The sequence below is a fragment of the Ursus americanus genome, chromosome 1, assembly GCF_024610735.1.
Source record: "Ursus americanus isolate L20-20 chromosome 1, mUrsAme1.1.p, whole genome shotgun sequence".
Lineage (NCBI taxonomy): Eukaryota > Metazoa > Chordata > Mammalia > Carnivora > Ursidae > Ursus > Ursus americanus.
In genome coordinates, this window is record NC_142127.1 from 48520552 (window position 1) to 48534095 (window position 13544).

General features: G+C 40.9%; 1 protein-coding gene across 2 annotated transcripts in view; it reads left to right on the forward strand.

The window, feature by feature from the left end:
* The window catches only part of MYO3B (myosin IIIB), a 428494-nt gene that overhangs the window by 262000 nt on the left and 152950 nt on the right, over positions 1-13544 (forward strand). For both annotated transcript variants that reach the window (XM_087861309.1, XM_087861314.1), the window contains 2 exons: positions 679-756; positions 3327-3532. In XM_087861309.1, coding sequence (XP_087717435.1) covers positions 679-756; positions 3327-3532 — 284 coding nt within the window. The remainder of the gene's footprint in view (positions 1-678; positions 757-3326; positions 3533-13544) is intronic.

Consider the following 13544-nt stretch of genomic DNA (forward strand, 5'->3'; position numbering starts at 1 on the left):
ATGGGAGGCTGCCACGGCAGAGGCTGGTGCTAAAATGCCACTCATGCACGTTGCAAACAAAAGGGCTTGTATGTGCAGGAGCAGGATTTTTATTGTTGAGGTACAATAACAAAACAGGCTGTTTCCTATAATTTTTTCATTCATAAATTTCCTCCAGTCAGCCTAGCTAGTTGGGATAGATGATTGGGAACAGGTGTATCTCAAGCTCTGGTCTACAGTGAGCACGTGGGAACTATGGGAGGTGGGAGGGTGGCAGGAAGGTGACTGGAGCTCATCTAATTCTCTGCGGTCCAACCTGGGCTTTGGGCCCATGTCTTTATAATCACCCAGCCTCATGGGTCATTGCCCAGTTTTCTTTTAAGAAATAGCTTAGTCTCATGTGACATTACTGGAGAATTTAACAGGGGCCCATTAGAACATCAGCAAATATAGAAATAATGGTGATGAGTTTTATACCGAGATCACGTGGTACTTTGCAGAGTGTGGTCTAGTCTCAAGTGAGTAGAACAGTGCAAATTTTATTTTTCTTTTATATGTCTTAAAACATCTCCCACAGTATTCGCCATTGTGTTATAAACATCAAGGTCCCTCAGGTATTTAACCAAAAAACTTTTCAGATTTTGGAAAAGCCAGAAAATGCCTATATCCTTAAACTACTTCCTTCTACCTCTGCTCTAGGTGGACACTCTGGAGGTGATACGACATCCAGAAGAAACCACCAACATGAAGAGACAGACCATGGCTTCTTACTTCCGGGTATGGAGTCTTTTTGATCTCTGTTCTGCCAAGGACTCCCAACCCTTCCCATAAGAGGCCAGATATGGTGGAATTACTGAAATAAGAGCAAAGCACAAGAGTCAGTTAAGAAAGATTTGGGAGTGTGGGGAGAGAAAAATTATAGTGGGGACCTACCTCTAAGTATAATGTTCTCTGATTTCAGAAAGATCAGATGAAATCCCATGTGTCTCCAGAGGGGGCCCTCTCTGTCACTAACACATAGCCCTGTCCATTCAGTGCGCTGATTCTATGAGCATTTGAGCTGCTACTGGAACCAGCTGCTTTTCCAGCGTATTTACTGACAAAGTGGCTAATAAAATTCCAGAAGGTGGCTTATTAAGTTCAGATCCTGAGGGAATCTGCCTTAGTTTTAACTTTATTTTCCTAGATCAAATTGACCCATTGCCAGACCCAATTATTTCCCATCTCTGCTGCCCCATTTCTTGATATTTCATCTAGTAAAATGACTCCTTTGAGTAAAAACATTGTGCCTAGAAGGGCTCTGTTAAATGCACATTATATAGGAAAGATAAGATGCAGACATTGTATCTTTCGCACAAATTTATCTTCATATTACAAAACACTAAGGTTGGAAGCCCCTTAGAGATCATGTACCACTGGAAGCTAAGGTCCAGGCAGCCTTGTGGTGGAGATGCTATTAGGCCAAAGATGGAATTACTGATCTCAGGTTGTAAGGTGGAGTTGCAATAGGAAGGGGCTCAGCGGAGATGGGCAGTCAAGTGGTCATAAGCTGGGGTTGCTGAGGCAGGCTGAAGGGACAGTACCTTGGAGCCAGCACCATGGGTGGAAGGCTCCATGGAAAGCTAGGAGGTTCAAGAAGGATCCAAAGCCAAGAAGTCTGACCTAGTCAGCTGTACTTCAGAAGCAGACTAAAATCGGGCTCAGAGAGTATGAATTGGGCCCAGAGGCCTTTGAGTCCAGCACTCAATCCATGTGGCGATTCTTGCTACAGCTTCTCTACCAGGTGAATATTCAGCTCCTGTTTCATCACTTTCATGGTTGGACATTTCTAATTGCCATTTATTTCTTATCTTGAGACCTACCCTGGTCCTGTCCCCTTTAGTGGCTGTATCCTCCTAGTGTCTTGGTGGACAGTGTGTGTGTGTCCATCCGTCCATCCCATGGAATTTGGAGGCTCTGAACAATCCTGTGAGATCATCTTCAAGATCCTACAGTCCCTCTCTCAAAAGAAGTCACCTTTGCCTTATGATTTTTCAGAAATATATCCACGACAGTTTGGTGTACTCCACATGTTAATTCAGAGAAACGGATTATATCAGCAAGCTAGGTAATACCATTTTGGATCAGTAGGAGGTGTGATTATGAAATAACGAGACTGATTTCCTGTGTGGCTGGTAATTGCCCCTGAAGGTGTGTCCACAAGAGACGCTCCAAGAGTGGATGCCCCTGAGAAGTAGCGGAGGCTGTCCCCACACAGGCAGTGCTCTTCTTTTCCGCATGCCCTCTTTCTGTGAGAGCTCCCTGCCAGCCACTCCATGGATGTTAGTTGATCTTCATGATAGTCTCTTTTTCTCCAGCTTTCTTGTTTTCTTTGCCCTTTTTCTCTCTGTTTCTTGTTTCTCTTCTGCTTCATTACCGGTGGTATCAGTAGGATTTGCTTAGACTTCCTGGTGGTTCTTAGGCTGAAGAAGCAACTGGCCCCTTTCCTAAAAGCTAGATCTTTTAAATTACAGGTACAGTTTATGGAGTATTACGTTAGAATACCACACAAGCTGGTTCTGGCGATGGAGTTACAGGGTAACCTAAGCATGTTCTTCAACAGCTAAGTCTCTGTCTCATAGGGATATTGCTTGGCATTAGGTGATATTTATTTATTTTTTAAAGATTCATCTATATGTTTTCTTTCTTTCTTTCTTTCTTTCTTTCTTTCTTTCTTTTTTTTAAAGATGTATGTATTTGAGAGAGAGAGATAGAGAGCGTGAACTGGGGTGAGGGGCAGAGGGAGAGGGAAAGGGAGAGAATCTCAAGCAGACTCCCTGCTGAGTGAGGAGCCAGCTGTAGGGCTCAATCCCATGACCCTGAGTTCATGACCTAAGCGAAATCAACAGTTGGATGCTTAACCAACTGAGCCACCTAAATGTCCCTCATCTGTTCATTTTGAGAGAGAGAAAGAAAGAGAAAGAACATGCAAGCAGGAGGGAGGGTCAGAGGGAGAGAATCTCAAGCAGACGCCTGGCTGTGGAGGGAACCCAATGCAGGGCTCAATCCCACAACCCAAGGTCATGACCTGAGCTGAAATCAAGAGTCAGATACTCAACCAGCTAAGCCACCCAGGCACCCTGGCACTAGGTGATGTTTAAAGAATGCTTTTGAATCCACAGGCAGCTGTAAGTACTCATCAGAACCTATATTATCACCCCTATTGCTGGTTTCTTTTTCGGCCTTATAAAGGTCTGTGAGTTGTTTATGAGCCAACAAACTGCTCTAGAGGCCCCTGTAGGCCTGTGTTGTAATTATCCATTATGTTTGTGGTAACCTCATTTCATGTGTATTTTTTCCCCTGGTAGTATTCTCTGATGGATCTGCTCTCCAAAATGGTGGTCGGACAGCCCCACTTTGTGCGCTGCATTAAACCCAATGATGACCGAGAGGCCCTGAAGTTCTCCCGAGAGAGTGTGCTGGCCCAGCTCCGCTCCACAGGGATCCTGGAGACAGTCAGCATCCGCAGGCAGGGGTATTCCCACCGCATCCTCTTTGAAGAGTTTGTGAAAAGGTCAGACCAGCCTCTTGGGAAATACATCATGTTAAATATAGCTGTCCTGTGGCTATCCCTGTCCCCTGGGACTGCTTCTCCTGCTTGTTTGCCTCCTAACATGTAATTGGATAGTTACCAGCTACCATTTACTTCCTTAAATGTTGCATTTTTATTGTGCTGCAGCTAAACTGCAGTGGTCTGGAGGACAGAGTAAGCACCCTTCTGATCACTTTTAAAAAATAAGAACGTCCATGAATATTTATATATTATATATACCCTTAGATTTCAGAGCCTCCAGATACTTACTTGGTATGATGAAAGTGTTCCTCCATAGGTGGGTCAAGATTCTAGTGGATGTGAATACACCCAGGCACCCAATCCTCTCTCAGGTTAAAACAATGGCATGTTATAATAGGATAGCTAACATTTACATAGCACCTAGAGTGTCCTAGATGTATAATCTCATTTGATCCATAGAACAACCTGTAAGCTATGCCCTATTATTTTCCCATTGAGGAAACTGAGGCACAGAAGAAATGTAAGTAACTTTCCCAAGGTCCCACGCTAGTAAGTGGTAGAGCAGAAATTTGAACCCACGCAGTCTTCAGCATCCACACTTTTAATCTCCTTGGTCCATTGCATTCAATCAGTGTTTATTGAAATAAATTGTTTTGGAGTTTTTTAGAGCCAGAAATTGACTTTATCTAGGAGTGAAAACCTGTTCTTTTCTATATAGCGGCCATAGGGATGCATTGTGGTATCATGTGAATTACGGGTAGAATTTTTACAAAACTTTCTGTGAGGAACTGGGGGCAATAGTAACAAGAAGCCACCTGCGAGATGCACTGCTATCTGAAGCCATCCAGAGAGGAAAATCAAAATCCATTATAAAATCTGCACTCCATTAGCCATTTTAGTTTCTTTTACCTTCTTTCTAAAACTTATGCCCAAAGTCATTTTTCCAACTTTTTCTCCAGGAAGAATGGATTCGAATATGGTATCTTGCTTCATCGAGTCTTCCAAATGCCACTACATTCCATGGAGAAGAAAGGGCAAAGAAATTTCCTTGCAGTGAGAGCTTTTAAATTAAAAATAATGAAATGGCTTTTAGAAAAGAAGTGTCTTTGAGCTCCTTTTTCCTCTTAAATTGGGATGTGGAACAAGAAAAAAAAAAGACTATTTTAGCACATGAATGTGACTAGTCAAGTATTTTTAGCCACTAAGTGTGGAATACATAAAAATATTTAAGAAAACAGGTCAAATGCTAAACAGATTGGCACTTCTTTGTTCGTAATCAGAAAGCCATTAGGCAAGTATGAACAAGAAATTCAAAATGTCAGTAAATCTGAAGGTATCAAAGATTTCTGAGCCAGCAAGTTAATTGGTATTTTGATCCTTTTGGGCAATTTAACAACAAAATAGATGAGTTAGCAGTTTTCTTCCTTGATGTTATTCAACAAATAGGTGCGCCTCTTATCTTCCGGTTCAGGAGTGCTGTTTTGTAAACTCATAGCGGAAATATGCAGAGAGAACAATCAAAGACGGAGAACAGAGTCTTCAGGGTTTATTGGGTAGAGGTAAATAAAAGATAAAGACTTGCTTTATGTTACTCTTTACCTTTTTGTATTTTCTGGCATTCAGGACTGAATCCTGAAAGACAGTGTTTGGGGGATTATGTTGTCAGGTTCCAGAATGGGGAAGTAGTTCCCCAAGTCACCCAGATGTGCCACTTGGCCAAACCTAAAATACTTCCTCACCCCATCATCTTTGAATTTTTTGGCAAAATGACTTGGAAGTGCTCTTCCTGTTTTCCATTCATGGAGCCTTGAAGGGAGAGAGGTTATTCCCAACACCTTGTCATCCATGGGGCCAGGTGGGTTGGAAGGATTTATTCTCAGATAGGTATGGAAAAAGTCACCTGGCAATGCTGGGCAGGTAGCTAAAGCCTCCTGAAGTCATAGTATTGAGGGATATCACAGAAAATGACTGAATATTCATTGGCATCATGGTCACTGGGCTCTGAAGCATGGTCCGCAGAAAGTCTCTACTGAGGCAAACACATAGGACAGCATGTATTGGGATGTGTTCTTGCAAATTATCTGTAAAATAGGACTGTACATTCAATTCCAGGTCTTACCGTTTATTAAACTATTGCAGTAAATAATGTGATTTAGTAATGAGATCAGTGTTCTAATCTACTTTTGGAAGTAGTATTTCACAAGTTACTTGACATTTCTGTAAAATATGTTTCCTTGTCTGTGTGAGAAGGCAGGTATACACAGAGCCCACATCGTGAAGATTTTCAGGGATCACATGCAGATTCCTTGGCCTTACTTGGCTTTTGAGTCTTCCAGAAAGGCCCACTTCCCCCAGTCAAGCTCACAGGAGGGAGAACTATATCTCCCAGGACCCAATTCATAATAGTCATTAAATCAATGTCTGTTATACAGAATAACATTTACTCCCCTGACCCAGGACATCACAGTTTTGCACCTATGATGTAGGGAATTTCCACCTTAGAAAGATGACTTGTCTTTTGTGTGGAATTTTGTATACTGTAATTCCAGGATTATTTGAGATCTCTCTAATGTACACAACACCTTAAATTTTCTTTAAGATCTTCCCTTTCAATAGTTTACTATTTCTCATTTTTCTCTTCCTATGTTTTCCCTTTGTAATTAAAATGAAATCACTGAAGTATTGTAAACTTGTAGAATTCCCTGGCAGTGGCAGAAGAGTATACAGTTACATGAGTCTAAATGTGTGGTTTAGTGGAATAGATACTGTTTTTTCATAATCATTGAGGGTGGGGGTGATACTCTCAGCAGCTGTGGAAACAAATATACATTATTTCCAACAAACTATGCTGTTATTCAAAGTGTTTTTTATTTGGAGCTTCCTTCAAAACTAAGCACACAATTATTTTATTTGACTTCTGGGAACACCCAGTTTGACTGCCTTTTCTATTCGACTTGGCTCTGAATTAATCTTAGCTATTTCTGAAAATTAACACATGCACATGACAAGAATTTACCAACTTTGAGGCCTTTATTTATTTTTTTAAGATTTTATTATTTGAGAGAGGGTGCATGCACTAGTGTAGGGGAGAGGGAGAGCACAGAGGGAGAGATGTAGACTCCCTGCTGAACAGAGAGCCTGACTCGGGACTCGATCCCAGGACCCTGGGATCATGACCTGAGCCAAAGGCAGATACTTAACCAACTGAGCCACCCAGGTACCCCAACTTCAAGGCTTTTAAATGAAAGTCCAGATATAGATTCTAAAAATGAGTCCTTGAAATGTTTGTGGCAAAGAGAGTATGTAATGCCCCAAGGAGTTTGGGAATGAGGGGTCTTTAAAAGGAACCATATTTATTAGGACTTTTATATTGGTTCTGGTGTGACTTTTTTGTGAATGAATTACCCAACTACCTTCCAAGTAGTAGCACAATCTCTAGCAGCTACAGAGAAGCCTTGTGAATGCCGAGGATTATGGACACAATTGTAGCTTCTGAACATTTGTGAAGAATCAAAGTGCCCTGGTGAGAACTGTCCTCTAAAAAGTCATTTATACACCTCTGCCTTCATGTACTTCTCCATATCTCTAATAGAATGCTTGGCACAGAGTAGGTGCTCAAAGAATGTGGAACAAATGATTCTAAACCCAGTGATGCTAAAGGCAAGAATGTGTCTCCTCTGTGTTCTCAGCACCTTGTATGGAACTTGCCGTATAGGTAGGTCCTCATTACACATTATCTCTTGATAACAAGGAGGGTATATTCATGGCCAGAAACTAAGAAGCCCTGTAGGTGAGTGGCTAATGAGACATGTATATCCACCTCTTGGTTTCATCCAGGGATCACTTTGGAAAAACCCTGAAGGAGTACAAAGTTAAGGGTGAAAGTCCAAATATGAAAGACTCGAAAATCAAAGTCAACTTAAAAAATGTCTAGATGTCTAGACTCAGTCCAGACCCTCCACTGGTAAGAATATCTGGGTCTCAAAGGATTGCTCTAGAATCCAAGAAAATCTGGAGATGCCCTCAGTGGGGAGTTTTGTGTGTCTTTTCCCTTAGAGTATAAATAAATAAAAGCGGTGAAGAGAAAAATAAATGACAAGAATAAAGTACCTTTGTTGAGGAGATGAATTACAAAAGAACATATGACACAGAACATCCTAAACATTTATTCTCTCCTTTTGACTACTCCTTGCTGTATTTTTCAGAATACTAATGGTAGTCTTTCAACTGAATTTCTGCCTACCCTCCAAATGTGTCTTTCCAACTCCAACCTCTTTGCTAGACGTTCCTTACACTGCCACTAGTTATGTTTCTAAGAATATAAAGATAATCATGTCATTCTTGTGAATAAAATTCTGTACCTGCTCCTCATTGCCTACAGAGTAATATCCAAAGCCTTTAGCTCAGTAGGTAAGGCTTTCCATAATAAGCACCAGCCAACCATTCTCATTTTTCCCCCACTGTTCTCTCTCACATACCCTAGACTGCTGTCAGGCTAACCTTGGACCCTCCAGGCCCATGCACAATGTTGGCCTTTACACCTCCTCTTTTCTCTGGTGGAAAGTCTCTCCTTGGTCACCTCCTCCCCACCTCTCAATCTCTGGCCCAGTCACCTTCCTTTGGAAGCCTGCCCAGGCTCCATAAAGCTGGCAGTTGCCCCATCCTTGGTCCCACATCTGGACGTTGATATCTCTGTATTAGAACATATACTTTTATTTTTATCCAAACATGTCTGTCTATCCCACTAGACTGTAAACTTCCACGGGGTTGGAGTGGACCTCACTCATATTTTTACTTCTAGCATCTTCGTGGTATAATGTATGTTCCATGGTGTATGTTTAGTGTTTCCCAAATGAGGGAATGTATCAGTCAGGAATGCATTTGACTGTGAATAACAAACAAACATATTTAGTGCTTGAATTAGGGTTTCTCGGTCTCAACACTGCTGACATTTTGGACCGGGTAATTCTTTGTTGTCAAAGACTATGCTTATGCCTAGTAGAATGTACGATGTATAATAGCATCCCCGGCTCCTACCTATTAAGATGCCAATAACCTCCTCACCACCCCCAAGTCATGACAATAAAAAAATGTCTCCAGATATTGCCAAATGTCCCCTGGGGACCAAATTTTCCAAATTGAAAACCAATGGCAAATAGGTTTGTTTGTTAGTTTCTCACAAAAAGAAATTAAGAAATAAGCTATTTTTAATATTAGTTCAGCTGTTCAGTGATGTCACCAGGGACCTGAATATACCCTCAGACCTCCTTCCATTCCCTTTTACCATCTTTACTACGTGGGTTGGCTTATAGTCTCATAGTCACAAGGGTGCTGCTGCCTCTCTAGACATCATGTCTATATTCAAAGAAAGAAAAGGGCAAGATGAATGACTAAGCCAGCCATATTTGTCCCACCCTTTATTAGGAAAGAAACATTTTCCCAGAAGCCATTTCACATCTCATTGGCCTGAACAGAGTCACATAATCATTCCTAGCTTCAGAGAGGGGCTTAGAAAGTAAGGAACAGGACTGGGGCTGGGAACATTGTCACCCAAAGGATAGAAACTACTGTTCTTTTAGCCAGGAAGAAGTGGGAATGGAAATGAGAGAGACATTAATTATGCTTATCACAGAAAAGAGACCTCATGTTTATTAATTGAATGAGGGAGTAACTGAATAACTAAGGGGCTTAGTGAATTTGAAAATACTTCCAGTTCCCCACAAACCACTCATTTCTTATTCCTTGCTACCCAGCTTCTTCCTCAAGATGGTAGTTTAAGAAGTAGCAACAAGTAGAGAAGTGCCTGAGTAGAAACGGGTAAGATACTAAGAACCCTTTAATTCCATTGCCCTGAAAAGGTGTATTTGCAGTTTTAAGTCTGCAACAAATTCTTTTAGCTCCTGCAAAATGAACTGAGTATCATCAGTTATCACTGAAAACTTCACCTAAGGACAGGGTCCCTGACATTCCCTTACAGAGACCCAAGGTTAGGAATTGAGAGAAAAATCAACTCACAGAGGAATCCAGACATCCCAAGAAAGGCTGAAATCCAAGTTTCAATTTTCAAAGAATAAAGCTTCTGCTTTTTTCTTTGGGTATTCAGCAGTGAATAAGAAAATGCAAATCCTCCAAGAGCTAGGATGATGACACCATGCCTTGTCTCTCACAGGACATTCCTGGATTTCTTTAGTTTTTACCTGTAACTACGTAGGTGGGAGCCTGACATAAAATAGATCTTAGTGTACCAGTCAGATAAACTAGTAGATTTGCAGCAAAGTGAACAGAATCCTCATCCTGCAAATTGATTTACATGGTAGTGAGGGACACATTATGTGAAGGGAAGATAATGGACAGCTTCAACACTGTGAGTAAACGTATCGCATAGTCATGTGAACAGTCTCTGCATTTATCTTCTAAGGGCAGCAATGGAGTGGTGACATTCTGTGGGAGGGGTCTCTAACAACTGCTGTCCTTTTTATGCTGTCATTCCTGCCCATTGTTCTGTGTTTGAGAAAATGAGTCAGCCACCCCCCCCAACTGTATGTGTTCATGCATCTTCTGTAGGTGAGACAGAAATTTCTCTTAACTCTTACATTTACGTTTTTATAATCTTGGTTAGTGTACTAAACAAACAAAAAACTTTAAAAGCACCTTTAATAATGTCATTGAAAGACTCTAAGAAGTAGCCTGGTCCAACTTTCCATTTCACAGATGAGGAAGTTGAAGCCAGAGAGGTGAAGCGACTTCTCCGGGGTCCTACTTCTAGGAGGTTGGCAGTGTCAGTCTCTGTGACCACCTCTCTCTATTCTTAGGGGGTAGAATGGGCTCATATTGGCCTTGCCTGGGCTGTGGGTTCTTCCCAACTTGCCTAAGGCTGTAGATGCTTAAAAATCCCGAAACCCATTCTTTTAAGGTCCTGCCTTTCTCATGGAGCCCACAATCCTGACAGCTGTCTTTTACTATTCAAGTATCAGAAAAATCATTTCTGTAGTTGATAGCTCTGCAAATTCAGCCTCAACTTTGTAGTGGTGATTTGAGAAGTTGAGACAAGAGGTAATATCAATCACACTCTTCTCCAAAGGTGCTAAGTGGAGGCAGTAATGATAGTAACAGGTTGTCTTTCCTGATTTTTCTAATGCCTGCATTGTGGGCAGACTCATGCACTAATTCAGTTATAGGAAACAACCCAGGAGGATATAGAAACACAGTGGGCAATGGCCATGCTGTGCCAACAGTGCAGGAAGAAATAGCAAAGGAAACTAAGAAGAAAGATGTTATGGAGGTGTTAGACAGTATCGCAGTTGAGGAGACCACCACCCTGGACCTTTGGATTGGCTACTCAGCTTGCTCTGTGAAAATCAGTGGCTGAATTAAAACTCTATGTCGCTGGTTGGAGGTTCCTTAAGACAATTCAGTGGGACTATGTTATGTTAGATAATGATAACGATGAAGCAGCAAAAATAAATAAGAAAAAGGAAAATAATGAATGGAAAGGAGAGAAGGTGGAAGAGGAGAAAGGAGAATGTGAGGGAATCTGGCACAGAGATGGCAAATGAGCACCACGTCTCTCTCCAGCCCCAGCTGCTGACCTGGCTCCTCAGCCAAGGCACATTGCCTTCACAGCCCAGATGCGGCCCTGGAATTCCCCAACACGGTGCCCTAGGAAACCACTGCCCAGTCGTACAGTTGACCTCATACCCATTCTAGTATGTTCTCTTCAATTTACAACAAATATCTGCCCACCCCTGGGCACCATGGTTTAGGGATGACTCAGAGGAAAGATTGCTAGCCACATTTTCATATACATTTGAGTTGGGGAAGAGAAGAAAACATTTTTGTCAAAGGGAAGGAAGACAGGAGCGAGGGGTATTTATTAACCACCTCCTGATGGCAGGCTTCATGCTAGTGCTTTCAAACATCATCTCACTTGGGGGCGCCTGGGTACAGCAGTCAGTTAAGTATCCAACTCTTGATTTCAGCTCAGGTTATGATCTCAGAGTCCTGAGATTGAACCCTGCATCAGGATCCACGCTCAGAAGGGAGTCTGCTTGGGATTCTCCCTGTCTTTCTTCTCCTGTCCTCACCCCACCCCATGCTTTCTCACTCGCTCACTCTCTAAAATAAATAAACCTTGCTTATTAAAAAAAACCATCTCATTTAATACTGGTAATAGCCTCCCAAGTACATGAAATTATTTCAGTTCTACAAATGAGGAAACTGGCTCAAAATCACACAGATGATGTGTTCCAGAGTCAGGATATGAAATAAGAGTCTACCTGATCCCAAAGCCCATCTTCAAAATATTTAAATGAGACAGTTGAATACAACCCAAATATTCACTGTGAAATCAGTCTGTAGAATTCAATTGAAAACATATTAATAATTTTACTAGCTGTAAAGTAGGCTAATCAGTTTAAAGTTTAACTTTCTATTACAGATTAATTTGTGAATAAACAACCTCAATCTTGAATTCCCACTGTCTTTTTTTTCCCTTTAGAAGGCCTCCCATTTAAAGTTTCTGAGGAAGCAGCAGCAGCAGCAGAAACATTTATTAAGCACCTATTGGGTGTGCTGAGTGCGTAGTAATATTGAATTAGAAGGAATTTACAATCTCAGGACTTCCACAATCTAATAGCACAAATCAACGTGACTTCTTATCCCAAGGCCCAAATTTAGGAGTCTTCCTAAGAATATAATGGATATAATGGCTTTTTTTTTTTTTTTTTTGGTAGCAGATGGTGTCCAGCTGTTCTGTCTTTACTGAAGGCGAAACATGAAGGGAAAAAATTAAAGGGGCTTATGGTAAATATAAGAAAGAATTTAAAAAACTAAATCTGGATTTTCATACAAACTAAAGGGAAATGGGCAATTGGGGGTAATTATCAAATTATCCAAGCCAGAATAGCTCAGTTCCCTCCATTATCAACGTAAGAGAAAATTATTTATATGGGTTGAATTGTTCAGATAATTGTCCTGTATTTTGGATATCTGAGTAGACAGTCTGGGTGGTCACTAATGTTGATTGAGGGTCCCTCAAGGAATATTTTTAAATAGGAAAAGGGTTGATCCTTTTTGATGCCTGATTGGGGATGTATCTACTTAGATGCAAGTGATAGTAATCAAATCAAATCAAGAAATCATGTATCTACTAACTTGATTACTTAGTAGATACATGATTCTTTGACCAGGATATAGGCATATTGTAATTTAAATTTAAAAAAATTTTACTTAATGTTTGAAATTAATTTTTAATTGCAAAAATAATATGTGAATACCTTTTCCTGTAAAATTTTTAAATATTATGCATAAGACTAGTGTCTTTCTTTCCGCATCCCAAATTCCATTTCCCAGTATCCTGCTTTCACCATGGCCCCTCCCTACGTAGTTACTGTTATTCTTTTGGTAGTGTTAGCCTTTCAGAATACACACATATGTGCATACAAACACAGAGAGGGAAGAAAGAGATCAAAAAAAGGAAAAAACCCTACCTTTTTAGCTTAACTCGAATCACATATTTTATACCATTTGGCAACTTCCTTTTCTATTTAAAAATATGTATTAGAGATAAACCTATGCCGTTTCATAGCCCCAATGCATTCTTTTTTAACTCCATCTTTAAAATCGGTAATATTCATGTAGCCATTCTTCTATTGGTGGATATTGACATTGTGTCAAGTTGTTCGCCAGCAATGCTAAACAGTATTACATATTAAACTTGTGTGAGAATTTCTTTAGGATGGATTTTGCAATTAATTGACCTTTCAGGGGAAAGTGATATGCTCCAGAAAGTCATTTGGTCCTAACGAAGAGAAAAGACCATGAAGAGACATGGGAGCCAGTTTCTTTCCTCAGATTGTGTCACTGTAGGCAAGTTACTTTACTTCCCTGGAATTCTGTTTCTCTAATAAGTCAGTGGTTCTTCAACTTTCCCATGCATGAGAACCCCCGAGGCCTTGTTAAAACACAGACTGCTGAGCCCTGCCTGTGGAGTTTTTGATTCGTAGGGGGCTGT